We start from the raw sequence: 23436 nt of genomic DNA, 5'->3' as shown, positions 1-23436 counted from the left end.
AAGGCTGACACTACCTATCTAGTACAGTCAGCCCCTGGCTTTCAAAAATCTCAGCTTGACCACCACTCAGTTGTGGTAGAATCAGCTCAAAAGAAAGCAAAAAGGACGAAGCCTCACTCCTCTACCCCTCCTGTCAAGGAACACAAGTTCCTAGACAATATTGGTCGACGAGTGTTCCAAGGGGCCATGCTCATCTCCAGGATTGATTCTTACCTGCTGTACATGACCCAATACAACAGGGTCATTTTGAAGCAAATACAGGACTTCTCTGAAACCCTGCCTGACCAATTCCAAGAACATCTTCAAATCCTTGTCAACAAGGGGTTTGAGGCAGGAAAGCATGAGATAAGAACAACTTACGATATCTTCGACACCTCCACTAGAGTGTCTGCAACTGCCATTTCGGCAAGACGCTGGGCCTGGCTCAAGTCTTCTGACCTTCGCCCAGAAGTACAAGACAGGCTCTCTGACCTGCCCTGTATTGGAGATAATCTGTTTGGTGAACAGATTCAGCAAATAGTGGCTGAATTAAAGGACCATCATGAGACCCTCAAACAGCTCTCATCGATACCTTCTGACTTCCCTTCTAGACAGCCCTTCAAGAAGGACTCTAAGAAGTCATTCTTCCACCCAAGGAAGTACTATCCTCCACCAACAAGGTCCCGAGTTACGAGGCCTTATGAAAAATCTCAGCCTCGCCAGGCCCGGAAGCAAAAGCCACAACCAGCTCCCCAGCCGGGGCCTGCTTCAGGTTTTTGACTTTCCCTTGGAGAGCAGCAGCCTGATTCCTTTGCCAGGCATACCAGTGGGAGGTCGATTGTGCCACTTTCACGGCATGTGGCAATCACAACCGACCAATGGGTGCTAGCAATCATTGCTCAGGGTTACCACCTAAACTTTCTTGCTCTTCCACAGGAATCACCACCTCTACAGGTGTGGAGAGTAACCAACCACTCTGTGCTTCTGGAGCAGGAGGTTTCCCTTCTTCTCCAGTTAAGGGCAATAGAACCCATTCCTCTTTTGCAAAAAGGGCTAGGGTTCTATTCCCGGTACTTTTTGATCCCCAAAAAATCCGGGGGGCTTCATCCAATTCTGGACCTACGTGCCCTCAACAAGTACCTCCAGCGGGAAAAGTTCAAGATGGTAAACTTGGGCTCACTTCTACCTCTTCTACAAAGAGGAGACTGGCTCTGATCTCTGGACCTCCAGGACACGTACACCCACATAGCAATAGCTCCAGCTCATCGCAAGTACCTCAGGTTTTTAGTAGGCCCAAGGCACTATCAATACCGGGTGCTTCCATTCGGCCTAGCATCAGCACCACGAGTCTTTACCAAATGTCTCGTGGTTGTCGCAGCCTTTCTCAGGAAAGAAGGTGTTCACGTCTACCCCTATCTAGACGACTGGTTAATCAGGGCCCCAACCCAGCAAGCCGCTCTATCGTCCCTTGATTTGACCCTACACACTCTAATTTCTCTAGGATTTCTTGTCAGTTACGAGAAATCCTATTTAGTCCCATGTCAAACCTTGTCGTTCATTGGGGCAGACTTGGACACCTTAGAGGCAAAAGCTTTTCTGCCTCAACAATGAGTGCAAACCCTCGTGTTCCTCGCTCATCAGTTGCAGTCTCAGTATACAGCAACAGCTCGGCAATTCCTTGTCCTTCTCGGACACATGGCGTCCTCAGTCCATCTCACACCAATGGCCCGCCTGGCCATGAGAGTCATGCATTAGACTCTGAGGTCACAATGGATTCAAGCGACTCAGCCTCTGTCAACCATTGTCCACCTCACCGACGCACTCCGTCTGTCTCTCTCCTGGTGGAAAGATCAGAACAATCTCCTCCAGGGACTGCCTTTTCACTTACCAGATCCTCAACTCATTCTCACCACCGATGCTTCCAACCTCGGGTGGGGAGCTCATGTGAACGATCTACAGTCACAAGGAATTTGGTCTCCAGAGGAAGCCAAACACCAGATAAATTTCCTGGAGCTTCGAGCAATGCGATATGCTCTCAGAGCTTTTCAGGATTGCCTATCAAATCACGTCATCCTGATTCAGACGGACAACCAGGTGGCCATGTGGTACATCAATAAGCAAGGAGGCACAGGCTCCTTCCTTCTGTGTCAGGAAGCTGCGCAGATTTGGGCGGAAGCGCTCTCCCACTCGATGTACCTCAGGGCCACCTATTTGCCGAGATTGCACAATGTCTTGGCAGACAAATTGAGTCGTGTCTTCCAACCGCACGAGTGGTCTCTCAATGCCTCGGTGGCGACCTCTCTCTTCCACCAATGGGGTCATCCCCAAATAGACCTCTTTGCGTCCCCTCAGAACCACAAAGTGGACAATTAATTCTCCCTCATTCGGAGCTAGCGCTCTCAGCCCAGAGATGCATTCTCCCTTTCGTGGGCAGCCGGTCTGCTTTATGCATTCCCTCCACTTCCTCTTCTCTCGAAGACTCTTGTGAAGCTCCGTCAGGACAAGGGAACCATGATCCTGATAGAACCTCACTGGCCACGCCAAGTGTGGTTTCCCATACTCCAGGATCTCTCCATCCGCAGGCACATTCCCTTGGGAATGCACCCGCTTCTGATCACTCAGAACGACGGATGTCTACGCCATCCCAATCTTCAGGCCTTGTCCCTGACCGCATGGATGTTGAAAGGTTAATTCTTCAACCACTTAGCCTTTCAGATTCGGTTTCTCGTGTCCTGATTGCTTCACGAAAGCCTTCCACAAGAAAATCTTATTCCTATAAATGGAAAAGGTACACATCATGGTGCACCTCGCAGTCCCTTGATCCCTTTTCCTGTCCAATCCCAAGGTTTTTGGACTATCTCTGGCATTTATCGGAATCAGGTCTAAAGACCTCTTCCATCAGAATGCATGTCAGTGCGGTAGCCGCCTTCCATAAAGGTGTCGGGGATGTCCCTATATCGGGACAACACCCCGTAACACGTTTTCTTAAAAGCTTGCTCCATATCAAGCCACCTTTACGTCCTCCGGCCCCTTCTTGGGACCTTATTCTGGTTCTCGGGCGGCTCATGAAACCACCATTCGAACCGCTTCACTCCTGTGACCTAAAATATCTCACATGGAAAGTGATTTTCCTTTTGGCTATCACTTCAGTTCGCAGGGTTAGTGAGTTACAGGCTCTAGTTACCTAGCCGCCTTACACTAAACTCCTTCAGGACCCGGCGGTACTCCGCACTCACCCTAAGTTTTTGCCTAATGTAATTTCGGAGTTTCACATTAATCAATCCATCATACTACCTACCTTCTTTCCCAGGCCCCATTCCAACCTAGCTGAACAGACTCTGCATACCCTCAACTGTAAACGGGCTCTAGCGTTCTACCTAGACCGTACAGTTGCCCACAGGAAGAGCACTCAGTTATTCGTCTCTTTCCATCCCAACAAATTAGGGCAACCTGTGGGTAAGCAGACTCTCTCCTCCTGGTTGGCGGACTGCATATATTTTTGCTATCAACAAGCAGGCATTCCTTTCCAAGACCGTTTTAAAGCACACTCTGTGAGGGCCATGGCGACTTCAGTAGCACACCTATGATCGGTGCCGCTTCCTGACATTTGCAGGGCTGCCACCTGGAGCTCTCTCCACACTTTCGCAGCCCACTATTGCTTGGACAAAGCCGGAAGACAAGATTCCATCTTTGGCCAATCTGTCCTGCATAACCTATTTCCAACGTGATGTACCAACACCCTTCCGCCTGCCTGGTGGGGTTCAGGATGCCCTCTACCAAATTCCACCCCAGTTGTTGTGCCTGTTGCACGCCGTTGGGTACATTTGGTGCATGTTCGGACATCCTCAGCTCGGTACTCACCCATATGTGAGGACTACCATCCTGCTTGTCCTGTGAGTATGCAAATGTTGCTTACCTGTAACAGGTATTCTCATAGGACAGCAGGATGTTAGTCCTCACGAAACCTGCCTGCCGCCCCGCGGTGTTGGGTTCGTAACGTTTTGTTGTTTTATTTTTTCGGCATACCTGTAGCTATTAAATAAGACTGAATGGGGACCCCTGCTGGCTGCAGGGTTAGCGCCATGCTGGGCATGCCCAGTAGGGGCCAATCAAAGTTCTGGAAACTTTGACAGAAGTTTTGCGTGATTGGGCTCCATCCTGATGATATCACCCATATGTGAGGACTACCATCCTGCTGTCCTGTGAGAACACCTGTTACAGGTAAGCAGTATTTGCTTTCTCACTCCAAAAATAGTCAGACTTGATCTCACTAGAAAGTGTGCTTTTTCAATTGCTGGTCCCACTCTCTGGAACACACTACCTGATTCTGTCTGCTTAACTTCCAACATTAAAGAGTTAAAAAAAAAATTAAAAACTTACCTCTTTAAAAAAGCTTTTGATAACACAGGCTAGTACATTTTATTTTTATGTTAACAGTAGAACTGAACGATTCTTTACACTTAAGTATGCAGAGGTACCATTGTTGAACCTACTTATAACTGTAAAACTTTTTTTATTTTTCCTTTTTTTTAATTGTTATCAATATTTTAAATTGATGTTATGCTGATATACTGTGAATGTGATTCTGTAAATCACCCTGATCTAAACTTCTTGAATGGTGCGGCATATAAAACTTTAAAATAAATATATGGTTAAGTTCTCACAGGACAAGCAGGATGTTAGTCCTCACAAATGGGTGACATCGAGGATGGAGCCCAACCACGGAAAACTTCTGTCAAAGTTTCAGGAACTTTGACTGGCCCCTACTGGGCATGCCCAGCACAGCACTAACCCTGTAGCCAGCAGGGGTCTCCCTTCAGTCTTCTTTTTTCCGCGCAGCAGTAGCTACGCGGTAGAAGAGCTCTTAACCACGTTCCTGACAGGAATTTGGAATATTAATTCTAAAGAAAAATTTGCCCCTCAGGGGTCTCCTTTCGACAAATTTTTCGGTCCGCGGAACTTCGTTAAGTTTTTGCCGTCGTTTGGTCGACTTCTGTCGAGTTTGGCCCTTGAGGCCCGTTGGCATTCGACAGTCCCGCGGCTAAATTTTTGGCCTTTCGCCATGGCGTCGGGGTTCCGTCGGTGTCCGGACTGTACCCGAACTATGTCAATTACAGACCCAGAGTCTGTGTTTTGTGTTTAGGGAGTGAGCATGATGTTCTGACTTGCACCAAATGTGCCTTAATGACACCAAAAGGTCGCAAAGCCAGAATGGAGAAGATGGGGCTCCTCTTCCAAGCTCGTACCCCAACGCCATCGATTGCATCGACGTCATCGGAACCGGCACCGTCGGGGTCTCATCATCATCGACAACCCTTCGGTGACCGTCCGCCATCGATGACTTCGCGGCCATCGACTCCCGTTCCTTCCCCTTATGATCGAGGGGATCGAAAAGAAAAACATCGCCATCGACGTCATAAGTCTCGGCCTGTCGAGGAATCGACGTCATCGACCTCAGTACCGACCGAGCCACCGCCAAAAAAGTCTCGATCAGAAGTGGCACCGTCGACTACTGTTTCGCAGGCACTGAGGCAACCCTCACCCCCTCGGGGTTTGGGAGCCGCGACCCCACCGGTGACGGTGGTCCCTCCGGCTCAGCCTCAGCCTCCCTCTCCCGTCGAGCCGGGTCTTGTTACCCCTGGTCTCCGGGCAGAACTGGACCGGCTGGTCCAGGAGGCCATCGACAAGGCGATGCTACGGTTCCAGACTCCTCCGGCACCGACTCCGGCACCGAGAGTGGAACCGGTCACCGAGCCGATTGCAGCAGCACTGGCACCGCTGCTACACCGGATGGAGGCGCTCATGACAGCCCTTCCACCGGTGATACCTGTTACCTCGGCCGCGCGGGTCTCGGCGCGACGGCGTGTGGGAGGGACCGTCCGGGCTCCGGGGAACGGCGAGGCCGACTTAGCAGCAGTGGCGGCGTGATCGAGCGGGGATCGGGGCGTCTCTCTTCGATGCGTCGGCCAGCACCCGCGCGCAACTAGGGGTTCCAACTCTCGCGCGATTCGGGTCCTGGCCACGCCCCCCCCTGACGTCAGACGCCGGCAGAGGCTTCCCAGCGCGGGAAACTTGAGTATTTAAAGGGAGCTGTTTCCCTGATTCCCTGCTTCGGCCACAATTGCTCTTGAGCGCTTGCCTGGGGTTTGTGCCTGTGGTTCCTGCTTGTAGACTGTTGCCTGACTCGGACTGTGTATTGGATCTCGCTGCCTGCTGCCTGCCTTTGGATTATCTGCTTCTGGTTCCTGATTGTCTGCTGCCTGCCCTGACTCGGACTGTGTCTTGGATTTCGCTGCCTGCCGCCTGCCTTTGGATTATCTACTTCTGGTTCCTGATTGCCTGCCGCCTGCCCTGACTCGGACTGTGTATGGGATTTCGCTGCCTGCCGCCTGCCTTTGGATTATCTGCTTCTGGTTCCTGATTGTCTGCTGCCTGCCCTGACTCGGACTGTGTCTTGGATTTCGCTGCCTGCTGCCTGCCTTTGGATTATCTGCTTCTGGTTCCTGATTGTCTGCCGCCTGCCCTGACTCGGACTGTGTACTACGTTCCTCGCCTTCAGGTAAGCGGTCTCACCAGCAGTTCCACTACTATCTGTAAGGCTAGCGTAACAGTTGGCCGAAGCCATGGAGCCAGTTGATTTGACCGCTCTACAAGCTATTCCCGGGATGGCCAATAAGATCCAACAACAGCAGGGAGTCTTGGATCAAGTGACGGGGGTCCTAGATCGATTGGTGGCACATATGGATGCTTTAGCCCACGTGCCCACAGGGCCCGCTCCCAGTCCGGTGGTTACTCCTGCTCCCATCCGGGTGCCCCCTCCGCCTCGATTCAATGGGACTGCAGCCTTATGTCGGGGTTTCATCAATCAATGCCGGATGCATTTCTCTTTACAACCTGCTTCTTTCCCCAATGATAAGACGAAGATTACTTTCCTTCTGTCCTTACTAGAGGGTCCAGCAGTGGCGTGGGCATCTCCCTTATGGGAACGAGATGACCCTATCCTCCATTCTCTGGACCGGTTCCTCAAAGAATTCCGTCTGATTTTCGATGAACCCGGACGTTCTTCTTCCGCAGCGAATGAATTGCTTCAGATACGACAAGGCTCCAGAACTGTGGGTGAATATGCCATTCAACTTCGTACCTTAGCAGCTGAACTGGCCTGGGGAGAGGAGAGTCTCACGGCCATTTTTCGACAAGGTCTAGCAGAAAATATCAAGGATCAATTGGCTGGTCGGGATCCTCCGGAGACCTTAGAGGGCTTGATTCGGTTAGCTATCCGTTTGGACTTACGTGTTCAAGAAAGAAACCGAGAGCGAGCTGTCACTCGCAGGAATTTCCGTTTGGCCCCTACGTTCCAGCAACCACTGGTCGTACCTCCAACGTCTCAGACTGCGGGGGACTCGGAGGAACCCATGCAAATTGATAGATTTCGCCTGACTCCCGAAGAGCGGAATCGCAGACGGGCAAAGAATCTCTGTTTATATTGCGCCGGAGCAGGTCATTTCCTCAATAAATGTCCCAACAAGTCGGGAAACTCCCGGACCTAGGTCGGGTGGGAGAGGCCTCCCTGGGTTCCACCATTCCCTCTCCGCAATTATTACTACCAACAACCATTTGCCTTAATGGCGAATCGCTGCATTTCCAAGCCTTCATCGACTCAGGAGCAGCGGGAAACTTCATTCAGGAACACTTAGTACAGAAGTATCGAATTCCGATGGAACCATTACCTACTCCTCTGGCGGTAACCTCTGTTTCCGGGCAACCGGTGGGAATGCATATTGCCTACATAACTAAGCCCGTGTTGCTACGCACCGGTATTCTTCATCAAGAAAACATTCAACTATTTGTACTTCCAGCATCAGTGAATCAGATAATATTGGGACTACCCTGGTTACGGATTCATCAGCCGCACATAGATTGGGCTTCTCTACAGCTCACAGCATGGAGCCCCTTCTGTTTCCAACATTGCCTTGAGAAACTTCCAGTTACCTCCATATATACCACGCAACTCTCCAGTGCTATTCCACTTCCTTATAAAGACTTTCAGGACATTTTCAATAAGCAATACGCAGAGACCTTGCCACCCCATCGAAAGTATGACTGTGCCATTGACATTCTGCCTGGGCAGACTCCACCTAAGGGACGAATCTACACTCTATCGGAACCGGAGTCCACCGCTTTACGTCAATATATCTCTGAGAACTTAGTTCGTGGTTTTATCCGACCCTCTACTTCCCCGGCAGGAGCTGGATTCTTTTTTGTTAAAAAGAAGGATGGGTCCCTAAGACCTTGTATTGACTGTCGGGGTCTTAATTCTATCACCAGGAAGAACAAGTACCCTATTCCTCTCATTTCAGAATTATTTGACCGGATTAAAGGGGCTCAAATCTTCACCAAGTTGGACTTGCGGGGGGCTTATAATTTGATAAGAATTAGGGAGGGGGATGAGTGGAAAACCGCGTTCAACACCCACGACGGGCATTATGAATATCAGGTAATGCCTTTCGGGCTTTGCAATGCTCCAGTGGTGTTTCAGGACATGATAAATGACATCTTCCGCGATATCCTTTATTCCCACGTCATTATCTATTTGGACGACATATTGATTTTTTCTCCCTCATTGCCCCAGCATGTGCTTCATGTTCGACAAGTTTTGCAACGCCTCCAGGAGCATAAATTGTTTGCCAAACTGGAGAAATGTGTCTTTCACCAGCAACGCTTACCGTTCCTCGGTTATATTGTTTCTAACACCGGATTATCCATGGACTCTGACAAACTTAATGCCATACTGAACTGGCCTCAGCCGGTGGGGTTGAGAGCCTTACAAAGATTTTTGGGGTTCTCTAACTATTATAGACAGTTTATTCCTCATTTTTCTTCCTTAGTGGCGCCACTCACAGCTCTCACTAAGAAGGGTGCTTCTATACTGAACTGGCCGGAGGAGGCGGTATTAGCCTTTCACCGGTTGAAGACTGAATTCACCAACGATTTGTGCCTCCGCCATCCTGATCCTGCAAAGCCTTTTACACTCGAAGTTGACGCCTCAGCAGTGGGCGTAGGGGCGGTTCTTCTACAACGATCAGAAGAGGATCAGTGGGTAACATGTGCGTTCTTCTCTAAGAAATTTACACCGGCGGAGCGGAATTATACCATTGGTGACCGAGAACTTTTGGCCATAAAATTGGCCTTTGAGGAGTGGCGACACCTTTTGGAGGGGGCCCGCCATGTCGTCACGGTCTATACCGATCATAAAAACCTTGAATATTTGGCGACTGCCCAGCGTCTGAATCCACGTCAAGCTCGGTGGGCGCTCTTCTTCAGCAGGTTTCATTTTCTCGTCCGCTTCCGTCCGGCACAAAAGAATGTCCGAGCCGACGCCCTCTCACGTAGCTTCGACGTCATTGATGCTCCGGATCCTCCCCGCTTCATCATTGATCCCGCTCAACTTCAGTTGGCTGCCACCTTCACTGTACCGATTGGGAAAACCGTTGTTCCAAGACGGTTGCGCCTCAAAGTCCTTCGGTGGTCTCATGCTGATCAACTAGCGGGCCATCCGGGGGTCGCCCGTACCAAGGAATTGCTCTCACGCCATTATTGGTGGCCCAAGTGGGAGAGGGACGTCAAGGATTTTGTGGACTCCTGCTCTGTCTGTGCGGCTCAGAAGACACCGCGCCGGAGACCTCTTGGCTTACTGCACCCGCTTCCTATACCAACGTCCCCTTGGACACATATTGCCACCGATTTTATGACTGATCTTCCGCCCTCCGGTGGTAATACTGTAATCTGGGTGGTGGTGGATCGTTTTTCCCGGATGGCGCATTTCATCCCTCTTCCTGGTTTGCCCTCGGCCCCGGAACTGGCACAACTTTTTTTGCACCACGTATTTCGCCTCCATGGACTGCCTCTTAGTATTGTGTCCGATAGGGGCGTACAGTTTACAGCACAGTTTTGGACTAATCTTTGTAAACTTCTACGAGTGAAGCTTGATTTCTCATCTGCCTATCACCCTCAGTCCAACGGCCTTACTGAACGAACCAATCAATCGGTGAAGACGTTTCTTCGAGCATATGTAAACCAACGCCAGGATGATTGGGCCTCCCTGTTGGTCTGGGCTGAGATCTCCCATAATAATCACGTTTGCCAGGCCACCGGCGGCTCCCCGTTCTTCTTGGTGTATGGCAGGCATCCACACTTTCCTCTGCCCATTCGTACCGTTTCCAATTGCCCTGCGGTCAACGCCACGGCCACTTCTATGTCTCGTCTGTGGTCCGCCACTCATGCCTTGTTGGCCAAACACGCTGCGGCCATGAAGCGGCGGGCAGATAAGACGCGGATTCCAGCCCCTGATCTCCATTGTGGGGATCTCGTTTGGTTGAGTACTCGTCACCTTCGCTTACGTCTCCCATCTGCCAAGTTTGCGCCCCGTTTCATTGGGCCGTTTCCGATTCAGCGACGGATCAACCCAGTTACCTATGGGCTTTGCCTACCGCCCTCGTTGCGTATTCACAACGCATTCCATATCTCCTTACTGAAGCCTGCTATCCTATCTTGGCCTCAATAGAGACGGAGGACCACCGTACCCATTCTTCCTGATGATGGTCAGTACGAAGTACATGATATTCTTGATTCCAGACGCGTGAGAGGGCGACTTCAATATCTTATTTCATGGAAACACTTCGGCCCTGAGGACAATACCTGGGAACCTTCTTCTCATATACAGGCTCCCCGTTTGCTTCGGGCCTTTCACCTTCGTTTTCCCTCCAAACCGGGGCCTCGGGGAGGGGGGCGGGGACCTTGCGGAGGGGGTACTGTTACCTCGGCCGCACGGGTCTCGGCGCGACGGCGTGTGGGAGGGACCGTCCGGGCTCCGGGGAACGGCGAGGCCGACTTAGCAGCAGTGGCGGCGCGATCGAGCGGGGATCGGGGCGTCTCTCTTCGACGCGTCGGCCAGCACCCGCGCGCAACTAGGGGTTCCAACTCTTGCGCGATTCGGGTCCTGGCCACGCCCCCCCCGACGTCAGACGCCGGCAGAGGCTTCCCAGCGCGGGAAACTTGAGTATTTAAAGGGAGCTGTTTCCCTGATTCCCTGCTTCGGCCACAATTGCTCTTGAGCGCTTGCCTGGGGTTTGTGCCTGTGGTTCCTGCTTGTAGACTGTTGCCTGACTCGGACTGTGTATTGGATCTCGCTGCCTGCTGCCTGCCTTTGGATTATCTGCTTCTGGTTCCTGATTGCCTGCCGCCTGCCCTGACTCGGACTGTGTATGGGATTTCGCTGCCTGCCGCCTGCCTTTGGATTATCTGCTTCTGGTTCCTGATTGTCTGCTGCCTGCCCTGACTCGGACTGTGTCTTGGATTTCGCTGCCTGCTGCCTGCCTTTGGATTATCTGCTTCTGGTTCCTGATTGTCTGCCGCCTGCCCTGACTCGGACTGTGTACTACGTTCCTCGCCTTCAGGTAAGCGGTCTCACCAGCGGTTCCACTACTATCTGTAAGGCTAGCGTAACAATACCTGCGTCACCAACACCGGTAAGACCGCTGTCACCGACAGGTTTATCATCAAGTGGAGAAACACCGTATCGAATTCCCCCTTCGGGAATTGTTCAATCGATGCCAGGTCGTCCCTCGCCACCGATTTCTTCTTCGGGGGCGATACGCACCTCTGCTCCACTGAGGTTTCCGATGCCGACACCGATCCCATCGAGACCGACACCGGTTCCCTCGATGCCTGCACCGATACCGGCACCGATTCCATCGAGGCTTTTCTCGATGCCCCCGGTGATTCCAACCGATATTTCGGAACCTCAACCTGGGCCTTCAGGTGTTCAGCCCCCTCGAGGTCCTGCAGGTCATCATCCAGATCCCTATGATACTTGGGGTGATGATACCTCTACTGACACCAATGATTTGCCTTCACCGCCCTCTCCTGCGGAGAGTAGAAAGCGTTCTCCCCCTGAGGACCTCTCTTTCATAAATTTTGTGAAGGAAATGTCAGAGTTGGTGCCATTCCAACTTCAGTCTGAACAAGATGACAGGCACCAGATGATGGAATTGCTCCAATTTTTGGATGCCCCGAAAGTCATCACTTCTATTCCCATTCATCAGGTTTTTCTAGACCTTCTTAAAAAGAATTGGGAATCTCCCGGATCTGTTTCCCCGGTCAACAAAAAAGCTGACTCTACATATCTTGTACAGTCAGCACCTGGTTTTCAAAAACCTCAGTTAGACCATCATTCTGTAGTCGTAGAATCAGCTCAGAAGAAAGCTAAGCGACTAAAGCCACACTCTTCTATACCTCCTACTAAGGAAAACAAATTCCTAGATAGTATAGATAGGAAGGTATATCATGGAGCTATGCTGATTTCCAGAATAGCTTCTTATCAACTTTATATGACTCAATATAATAGGGTCATCCTGAAACAGATGCAGGAATACACTGATGCCTTGCCTGAACAGTTCCAGCCACAGCTTCAATCCCTTCTAAATAAAGGGTTTGAAGCTGGGAAGCATGAAATACGAACAGCCTATGACATCTTTGATGCTTCCACTAGAATTTCTGCCACGGCCATCTCTGCCAGACGTTGGGCTTGGCTTAAATCATCTGACCTTCGTCCAGAAGTTCAGGACAGGCTCTCTGATTTACCCTGTCTAGGGGATAATTAGTTTGGTGAGCAAATTCAGCAAATTGTTGCAGAACTGAAGGATCATCATGAGACACTTAAACAGCTCTCATCCATTCCTCCTGACTTGCCTTCTAAACAACCCTTTAGAAAGGACTCCAAAAAGTCTTTCTTTAGGCCACGAAAGTATTATCCCCCATCAACTAAGCCTAGGCCTGCACGGTCTTACCATAAGACTCAGCCTCGCCAGACTCGTAAACAAAAGCCTGTAGCAGCTCCACCACCGGGCCCTGCGGCGGGTTTTTGACTTTCACTTAGAGAGCAGTTGCCAAACCCCTCTTCCAGCTGTACCGGTAGGAGGACGGCTGTGCCACTTCCTAGAAAAGTGGCATCAAATCACCACAGATCAATGGGTGATAGGAATCATTGCACAGGGTTACCACCTCAACTTCCTATCCCTTCCTGCCGACTCCCCACCTTTGCAGGCGTGGAGACTCGCCGATCACTCTGTTCTTTTAGAGCAGGAAGTTTCTCTTCTCCTACAGTCAAACGCTATAGAACCCGTTCCTCCCTTACAACAAGGACTAGGGTTCTACTCCAGGTACTTCCTGATCCCAAAAAAGTCAGGGGGACTTCGTCCAATCCTGGACCTACGGGCCCTCAACAAGTACCTTCACAAGGAGGAGTTCAAGATGGTGACCCTGGGCTCGCTTCTCCCTCTGCTGCAAAGAGGGGATTGGCTATGCTCTCTAGACCTGAAAGACGCATATACCCACATTGCGATCACGCAATCTCATCGCAAATACCTGCGTTTTCTAGTAGGCCGAAACCCCTACCAATACCGAGTGCTACCTTTCGGCCTGGCATCCGCATCACGAGTCTTTACCAAATGCCTGGTGGTGGTGGTAGCAGCATTCCTCAGGAATTCATACTCTGCTTTCTCTAGGATTTCTTGTCAATTACGAGAAATCCTACTTGGTCCCATCTCAGACCTTATCTTTCATTGGGGCAGACTTGGACACCTTACAAACAAAAGCCTTCCTCCCTCATCAACGGGCCAAGACTCTGGTGTCTCTCGCTCGCCAGCTGCGGTCTCAACACACAGCCACGGCTCGCCAATTCCTCATTCTACTAGGACATACGGCCTCCTCAGTTCAAGTAACTCCCATGGCCCATCTGGCCATGAGAGTCACACAATGGACTCTAAGACTGCAATGGACTCAAGCTCTTCAGCCTCTGTCCTCCATTGTTACAATCACCGATGCACTCCGTCTGTCTCTTGCCTGGTGGACAAATCAATGCAACCTCCTACAGGGCTTGTCCTTTCTTCCACCAGATCCCCAGATAATCCTCACCACCGACGCTTCCAACATCGGGTGGGGAGCCCATCTACACAATCTGCAAACTCAAGGATACTGGTCACTAGAGGAAGCCAAACACCAGATAAATTTCCTGGAGCTGCGAGCAATCCGCTATGCTCTCAGGACCTTTCAAGATTGCCTATCGAACCACGCAATCTTAATTCAAACAGACAACCAGGTGGCCATGTGGTACATAAACAAGCAGGGAGGCACAGGCTCCTTCTTTCTGTGTCAGGAAGCTGCGCAGATTTGGGCGGAAGCCCTCTCCCGCTCCATGTACCTCAGAGCCACCTACCTCCCGGGAGTGGACAATGTATTGGCAGACCAGCTGAGCCGTGTCTTCCAACCACACGAGTGGTCACTCAATCCCTTGGTAGCGACCTCTCTATTTCATAAGTGGGGTTATCCTCACATAGACCTCTTTGCGTCCACTCAGAACCACAAAGTAGACAATTACTGCTCTCTCATTCGGAGCCAGCACTCTCGGCCGAGGGATGCGTTCTCCCTCACGTGGACAACCGGTCTGCTCTATGCATTCCCTCCACTTCCTCTTCTGTCGAAGACGCTCGTGAAGCTGCGTCAGGACAGGGGAACTATGATCCTGATAGCACCGCACTGGCCACGCCAAGTGTGGTTTCCCATACTACAGGATCTCTCCATCCGCAGACACATTCCTCTGGGAACGGATCCGCATCTGCTCACTCAAAACGACGGATGCCTCCTGCATCCCAACCTCCAAGCCTTGTCATTGACGGCATGGATGTTGAAAGGTTAATCCTTCAACCATTTAACCTTTCGGATTCAGTTTCTCGTGTCCTGATCGCTTCACGAAAGCCTTCCACAAGAAAATCTTACTCATACAAATGGAAACGGTACACATCATGGTGTGCTTCTCAGTCCCTTGATCCCCTTTCCTGTCCAATCTCTAACTTCTTGGACTATTTATGGCATCTATCAGAATCAGGTCTAAAAACCTCTTCCATTAGGATGCATGTTAGTGCGGTAGCCGCTTTCCATAAAGGTATAGGGGGTGTCCCTATCTCGGTACAACCCCTAGTAACACGCTTTCTTAAAGGCTTGCTCCATTTGAAGCCACCTTTACGTCCTCCGGCCCCATCTTGGGACCTTAATCTGGTTCTTGGTCGCCTTATGAAACCATCTTTCGAACCTCTGCACTCCTGTGACCTAAAGTATCTCACATGGAAAGTGTTATTCCTTTTGGCTATCACTTCAGCTCGCAGGGTTAGTGAATTACAGGCCCTAGTTACCTATCCGCCTTACATTAAACTCCTGCAGGACCGGGCGGTACTCCGCACTCACCCTAAATTTTTACCTAAGGTAGTTTCGGAGTTTCATATCAATCAATCCATCATACTACCTATCTTCTTTCCTAGGCCCCACTCCAACTCAGGGGAACAGACTCTGCATACCCTAGACTGTAAACGAGCTCTAGCTTTTTATCTAGACCGTACAGTTTCTCACAGGAAGAGCACTCAATTATTCGTCTCTTTCCATCCTAACAAGTTAGGACAACCTGTGGGTAAGCAGGCTCTTTCCTCCTGGTTGGCGGACTGCATTTCCTTCTGCTATCAGCAAGCTGGCATTCCTTTTCAAGACCGTGTTAAGGCACACTCTGTGAGGGCCATGGCGACTTCAGTAGCACACCTTCGATCGGTGCCGCTTCCTGACATCTGCAAAGCTGCAACCTGGAGTTCCCTCCATACCTTTGCAGCCCACTATTGTTTGGATAAAGCTGGAAGACAAGATTCCATCTTCGGCCAATCTGTCTTGCGTAACCTTTTTCCAACTTGATGTACCAACACCCTTCCACCTCCCGGTAGGGTGCGGATGTCCTTACCAAATTCCTCCCCCAGTTCTTGTGCCTGTTGCATGCCGTTGGGTACATTTGGTGCAAGTCAGGACATCCTCAGCTCGGTACTCACCCATTTGTGAGGACAACCATCCTGCTTGTCCTGTGAGAAAGCAAATGTTGCTTACCTGATGTAACAGGTGTTCTCACAGGACAGCAGGATGTTAGTCCTCACGAAACCCGCCCGCCACCCCGCGGTGTTGGGTTCGTTTTTATTTTATTTTTCGGCACTGCCTGTAGCTTTGAAAACAAGACTGAAGGGAGACCCCTGCTGGCTGCAGGGTTGGTGCTGTGCTGGGCATGCCCAGGGGGCCAGTCAAAGTTCCTGAAACTTTGACAGATGTTTTCCGTGGTTGGGCTCCATCCTCGATGTCACCCATTTGTGAGGACTAACATCCTGCTGTCCTGTGAGAACACCTGTTACATCAGGTAAGCAACATTTGCTTTATCTGGCTGTCTGTAATTAACTTGTCCGCTAACCGGCCTACAGAATATGGATCCCTATATTATTTTACACAGCTTGAAAGAAAGAAATGATAATGGCAAGAAAAGAAGCATTGGTTCAAACTAATCAAGAGACAAAAAGCCCTCATTTCATATGAATTTTGAAAAGTACAAAACATATCTCAAAATACAAACAAAGCAATACTAATCTTAAAAAGATTCAAAGGTCCATTAACTCAAGGGTTCGACATGGCCAACATTTTGCATAGAATAGCTGCGGCAGAGATCCTAAATAGTTTCAAAATGTGGATGACATCTTGCTCAACCGAAATTAATAGTGGCTGACAGCCTATATTGAAGCATTTTGAAAGATTTTAGGATCCATGACGCAGCTGGTCTAAGTGAAAGGATAGCCATGTTGAACCCTTGAGTTATTAGACCTCTGAATCTTTCGAAGTTTAGTATTTTCATTTATATTTTGAGTTGAGTGTTGTGTTTTTCAAAATTGATATAATTTCACTTGATTACTGTTTTTCATTGTTTTGAAAGCAGATTGTTTTGGGCTGATTAGTTTGAGTCAATTGTGTGTGAGGTTTCTCTCTGGTGGGGCCTCAAGTCTCTTCTTCCTGATTTTTTGATGCAGTTAGGCATTAATTTTTGAGTTTGATGGATGTGTTTTGAGTTTATTAATGACATTTTTTTTTGTGGTGTTGACTAATTTACTTTGCTGACTCTCCTTTGTATTGAATTTTGGCACTTCTAAATCAAATTTCCTTTGTCTACTTGTAGAAAACTTTGCCTCCTTTATATTAGGGAAAGCGCTAGAATAATCTATTTTTGTTCAGGCTTGCCCTTCTGCAATGATTTCCTTAACTTTCCAATAGTACTGTCTTGTCATCTAATATGGTTATGTCTAGAGCCCTTGGTTTTCTGCAGCATTTTTTTCAATATTCTGTGCAATTCTGTGACAAATTTGCATGATTTTGCATAGTCTCACATTTCCTGCTATACAAAGAAGTCTACTTTTTAAATTGAAAACATTGCAATTATTTAAAAATAGTGTGAATTTCCCTCTTCCCCTTATGCCTGGCAATCCTGCTTGCACTTCCTCCCAATAATGGCTGTATGAGCAAACTGAAAAGGTGATGTGCTTGAGCCTAAGAGAGAGTCTCAAACAGGAATAGTCTGTGCAGACACTTCCTGCTAGCTTACAGAGCTAGCGAAGGTTGCCTATGTTGCCTGAGGATGATCTATATTAAAATAAATTTATATATAAATAAAGACTAAACAATGGGGAAACGGGGTAACAATTCTCCATATAAAAGTACATTTATATAAATAAAACATAAAAAAGCAAAAATGATTTTCAGAAGTGGAAAACATACTTCTCAATTGAAATCAAGGTAAGAGCAGCAAAGGTTAATACAGAGCTTTGCAAAGTGTGTGTCGCGACACTTTAGTGTGTCGCCTGAGGTGTGCCAGTGTGTCGCTCAAGCCCGGTGCACGTGACACACCGGCAAGTGGGAGCCAATGCGGCCGCCGGTGGACCTCATCCCACTGCTGCTGAGCAGTGAAGTTTCGCTGGGCTGGGCTGTGTGCCGGAGACACACAGCAGGAAGATCGGCAGGGCCGTGGTGGAGCTTACGTCACCACGTCCCAAAGAAAAAGGTCACGTCTAAACGTTCAGGTGCTCCGCCTCCTTCCTGCCCACGCGGCCCCGGAAGAAAAATGTTGCCGGAGCCACACGGGCAGGAAGGAGGTGGAGCATCAGCCACGTGCAGAAGAGGAGCAGCGTTGTTGCAGCGGGCGAGAAGAGGAGGAGGCCCGGTAGCAGGGTCCCCACCGTGGATCGGCCCGCGAAGATCAGGGATGCCGCTGCCGCGGATCGGCCCGCGAAGATCAGGGACGCCGCTGCCGCGGATCGGCCCGCGAAGATCAGGGACGCCGCTGCCGCAGATCGGCCCGCGAAGAACAGGGACGCTGCTGCCGCGCATCGGCCCGCGAAGATCAGGGATGCCGCTGCTGTGGATCGGCCCGCGAAGAATAGGGCCGCTGCAGAGCCCATCCTGCAGCGACCCGTGAAGAGGAGCCCAGAGGTAAGAGAGAGGCTGAGGGCCCGTAGAGTGCGTGTATGAGATGAGTTGAGAGATTGTGTGCGGGAATAAGGACCTGAATGTTTGCAGAGACAGCATGTGAGAGCCTGTGTGTGTGTGAGAGAGACAGCATGTGTCAGTGAGAGCCTGTGTGTATGAATGATTGTATGAGAGAGAGTATGTGACAGTGAGAGTCTGTACTTGAGCAAGACAGCATGTCGGAGTGAGAGAGAGCCTGGGTGTGTGAGAGTCAGACAGCATGTGCAAGAGAGAGACTGTGTATGAATGATTGTATGAGAGAGAGCCTGTGAGAGTGAGAGCCTGTGTGTGTGTGTGAGAGAGAGAGAAAGCATGTGAGAATGAGAACCTGACTGTATGTTTGAGGGAAGAAGATAGATGGAGAGAAAAGAAATAAAAACAAAGACAATATGAAAGGAATTGGCAAAAAAATAAGAAAGGGGAGGTGGAACAAAAAAGCCTGTGACCAACCGATTAGAAAACTAAGATCAGACAGCAAAGATAAAAAAAAAAAATACTTTTTACTGATTGGCACATATAATCTTTGGTAATGTGCAAGAGTAGCACTTTCTCTATGCGGATCTCACAATGTACGAGATCAACATGGAGGAAGTGGAAACCCACGGGGCCTGCACAGAGGAGACAGCAGAATGGGCTTCAGTGCCAATAGCAGCAATCAGCGCCTCCCAAATAGCCATGCGGCATCAGTGACAGTGGCAGCAGAGGAATGAGAGAGGCTCCGAGGTTGCTGGCAAAAGAAAGAGAGGGGGTCTGCCTTTAGTGTGAATGCATGGGTGCCTGGGGGTGTATGTGTGTGAATGCATGGGTGCCTGCCTGAGGGTGTGTCTGTGTATGAGAATGTATGGGTGTCTTCCTGGGGTTTGTATGTGTGAGAATAGGTGCCTGCCTGTGTGTGGTGTATGTGTGTGTGTGCGTGTGTCTGTGTGTGTGAGAATGAATTGGTGCCTGCCTGGGGGTCTGTGTGTGTGAGAATGAATTGGTGCCTGCCTGGGGGTCTGTGTGTGTGAGAATGAATTGGTGCCTGCCTGGGGGTCTGTGTGTGCGAGAATGAATTGGTGCCTGCCTGGGGAGTCTGTTTGTGTGAGTATGAATGTGTGCATGCCTGGGGGATGGTGAGGGAATGGTGTGAAAATGAATGGGAGCCTGCCTGGGGGTCAGTTTCAGTGTGTGAGAATGCCTGGGTGTGTGTGTTTGTGTGAGAATGATTGGGAACTTGCCTGGGTGTGTGTGTCTGTGTGTATGTGAGGGAGCCAGAGAGAGTGAGAGCATGTGTGTGTATGATAAAATCCAGGGGAGTAAGAGTTTGTGTGGGGGGTGTGTGTGGAGGGGGAGAGAGTATCTTAGAGCCTGAGAGTGTGTCAGTGTCTGTGAGAACAAGAAATTATGGTGGGTATAAGAGCATGAATATGTATGTATGTGTGAGAGAGAATGGACATGGGAGTATGTTGAGAGAGAGAGAGGATAACCTCCTAATCCTCGACAGTATCAGGGTGACTGGAAATCAAGAGCTCCCATGTATGGACAGCAGGGGCTTTTTAAAATCCTTATTAGTTTTAATTATTGGGTGTTATTTGATATATGTGCTGTTTTTAAATATTTTATTGGTATTTGGGAAATTGTAAAAAATGTATATGATTTTAATTAATAGAAATTCTATTTAGCAGTAGTTTTAAAATATTCTTTTATTAGTATGGTTTTTACTATTATAACTGATGCTTTATGTTTCTTGATTTTATTTGTTTTATGAGGAATGGTGGTTCTGTTTTTCCATTGTTGATACACAGAGTCTGGCTTCTTGGGGTTTCCATTTCAGTTTTTGTCTAATTTGTGCTCCTTTATTTTGTATTCTGTATTTGGTGAGGGTCTGTTACTGCTCTGTGTGTGTGATCATGATGAGAGATTCTGCTAGCATAGGGATCTATAGCAATCTGGTTTGTTTTGTTTCCTCAGTAGGTGGTGTATTGGTATTCTAGGACCCAGTGTAATATTTACCCTTGCTTTTTCACAGGTAGGGTTATTGTTGTTTGAGTCCTTGGTGTTATTACTGTTATGTTAAGATGGGATTGCAGTATAGATTTTGAGTGTCTTTTTTGCGAGATTTTGTGTTAGTTCACAATGTGCCTGGCAGTGGAAGGTGTTTGTGCTGCTGTTACTGTGAGGTGACACCAGAATTTGAAAATATCTTTTAGTATGATGAGCTGTAAGGGAAACATCCAAGCTCCATTGTTTGGGGGAATTTCATTGGATGCACAGAGTTACAGAACTGGAGGTGCAGGATTTATATTGACATTCTGTCCCTTCCTATAAATTCCAGACTTCACTCTCATAGCGATATAGAATTAGTTGAATGAGGCTATCAAATAATTATATAGTGTGAAACTGGCCAGCTTTTTAAAATTACGCAGAAGACCCTTTGGACTTTCTTATTAACACCAAATATTCAAAATCTGTGTTCATCCCATCAAGCTCATATATCTCATTAAAGAGGTAAATTGAATAACACAATAACTTTGTTTTATTATTGTTACTCATAAATTATAACAATAACATTCATCTTGGAATATTATATATTTTTAATATAAATGAGAGGTTTTCACAAGATAGGTTGTGTTGTGAAACATTTTATTATGTATATACAAGCCGTTAAGCCCGTTAAAACGGGCTACATCCCTCTGTCTCTCACCTCCCCCTCATTCTCTCTCCCTCACTCTCACCACCCCCCCCCTACCTCCCCTCCCCTCACACCACGCCCCTCCTCCCTCTCCTCTCACTCCACTCCCCTCCCCCGCTAGCTCCCTACCCTCTCTACTCACACTCAGTCCCACGCACTCTCCCTCAGTCCCACTCCCACTCCCTCCCCCCTCGTGCTCCTACTCCCTCCCACCCTCCCCCTCAGGTCTCACTCCCTCCCCTCCATCTACTCGTCCACTCCCTTCTCACTCACAACTCAGTCCCTCCCCACTCCCCACCTCAGGTCCCCACTCCTCTCTCTGTCCCACTCCCTCCCTCCCTCTCTCTCTGTCCCACTCTCTCCCTCTCTCTCTCCCCCTCTCACTCCGTCCCACTCCCTCCCTCTCACTCAGTCCCACTCCCTCTCTCTCCTCCCCTCTCACTCAGTCCCTCCCTCTCTCTGTCAGTCCCTCCCTCTCTCTCTCCTCCCTCGCTGCCACCCGCCGCCGCCGCCGCTGCCACCCGCCGCTGCTGCCACTGCCGCTGCCATCCGCCGCTGTCGAAATAAATTTCGTTCGTTTAACCTTTAACCTCTGGTTTGCTAGTAGACTGAATTACTGTGTCCCGAAATTATGTTTGTCTAAAAAGTGTGTCACCAACATGAAAAGTTTGGAAAGCTCTGGGTTAATATTTAGAACAGCAATTCTATATCTTCACCACTAGATGGCAGCAGTAGTATTAATAATGCAGTCTGGAGAAACTTGTCTCTTTAAGCCTGCATATGCTATGTTGACTGATCTGGTGCTGGCTATGCTGATTGGATGTTAGAGAAAGCCAATCAGCATGCCACTACTTGGTACCAGCCCTGCAGGCACTATCTACTAACTGAATTGAGTGCAGGGAAGCTTTAGGTTTGTTGATGTTGCAGAGGTTTGTAAATTATGTGGCAACAGCTTAATTATGTGGTTTCTCCCATGGCCACAGGATCGTGGGAACCTAGGGGCTTTGACTTTGTCTACCATATCATAAAATAACAGCTGAGGACCCATGTGGGAGAATCTGCAGGCAAAATCATCACTTAAAATCGTTACTTCATCTCATACCCCACTATTCGCCTACCTGGCTTTGATTTTCCTTGGTCATTATGAGTTCTTTTAATAATTTCTGGACTAGCAATGGTCCCTCTGCAGTTATTCAATATCAGTAGGGTGTAATAGATCACCCAGGCTAACTAGGACCCACATTAAATAGTGTCCTCTGACTGGACTTGATTCGGTCTTGAGGAGCTCCATTTAACCTCTAATAAAGATATTGCTTGGTTTGATGACAGTGTACAAACGAAATAAATTTTGCATTTTTGTTGGAGTCTACCATGAGTTTTTAAAGTGATCTTTTTAAACATTTCTTTCAGATTATCGAATTTTTAAAGAAGAAGGATGACTTTGTAGACTTAATCATAAAGCACATAGGGACCTCTGCCATTATGGACTTGTTGCTTAGGCTGTTAACTTGCATAGAGCCAGCTCAGCTCAGGCAAGATGTACTAAATGTAAGTATCCTGTATTTTGTAACTTTTACAGACTATTGCATTTTGAATAGAAGTAGTGAAACATTCTAGTTTAAATCTTTGTTGGATTAATATGATTTGACTTAAAGGCCAGTAAAGTTAAAAGGGAGAATGAGGGGGTGGTGATATTGGGCTATGTCAAGCAAATTCTTGGAATGCCAGTTCAAATCTACCTTTCCATGGACTGTGTGACTTTATTTCCCTGTGTCTGAACTGGAATTAGGTAAAAATGTAAGATTGTTCTTTCTTTTTTGTCTAAATAGGAAAAGGAATAATTAACAGCAGATAGAACTTTCTAATCTCCTGCCTTATCTTTAGTTTCCCACCACTGTGGATACTTTGTATAGCCAACCCTTCTACTCTGATATTTTTATCTCCCACCATCTCCATAGGTAGAATAAAAAAAATCTAATGGCTTGTGTGATAACACTGGAATTTGAAGAAGGTTGCAGCATATACTTAATTTGAATCCTTGTCTTGAATGAAACAATTGTTCTGTTCCTTCATGCTACAGCCTAATTTTCTTGGTCAGTTTTTTCTTCCATAGTAGATGGGAAGAGCTCTGTTCCAGTAACAGTGTTCCTATGTGCTCCTGTGTCCAGGGACTGCAGCTGCTGGAAGTGTCACCTTCCACTCATAGGCATGCTCCTTTTTTTGATGGCAGCATATTTATTAGAATTTTATATTCTCACAGGACAGCAGGATGTTAGTCCTCACATATGGGTGACATCACAGGATGGAGCCCAATCTCGGAACACTTCTGTCAAAGTTTCCAGAACTTTGACTGGCCCTTACTG

General features: G+C 48.6%; 1 protein-coding gene across 6 annotated transcripts in view; it reads left to right on the top strand.

The window, feature by feature from the left end:
* PPP6R3 (protein phosphatase 6 regulatory subunit 3) overlaps nucleotides 1-23436 on the top strand; it is a 1439644-nt gene that overhangs the window by 203668 nt on the left and 1212540 nt on the right. For all 6 annotated transcript variants that reach the window (XM_029582701.1, XM_029582702.1, XM_029582698.1 and 3 more), the window contains one exon: nucleotides 22484-22621. In XM_029582701.1, the coding sequence (XP_029438561.1) occupies nucleotides 22484-22621 (138 nt within the window). The remainder of the gene's footprint in view (nucleotides 1-22483; nucleotides 22622-23436) is intronic.

Source organism: Rhinatrema bivittatum, chromosome 17 (assembly GCF_901001135.1).
Source record: "Rhinatrema bivittatum chromosome 17, aRhiBiv1.1, whole genome shotgun sequence".
Lineage (NCBI taxonomy): Eukaryota > Metazoa > Chordata > Amphibia > Gymnophiona > Rhinatrematidae > Rhinatrema > Rhinatrema bivittatum.
Note: the sequence above shows the minus strand (reverse complement) of the source record. Positions and strands in the feature narration are given on the sequence as shown.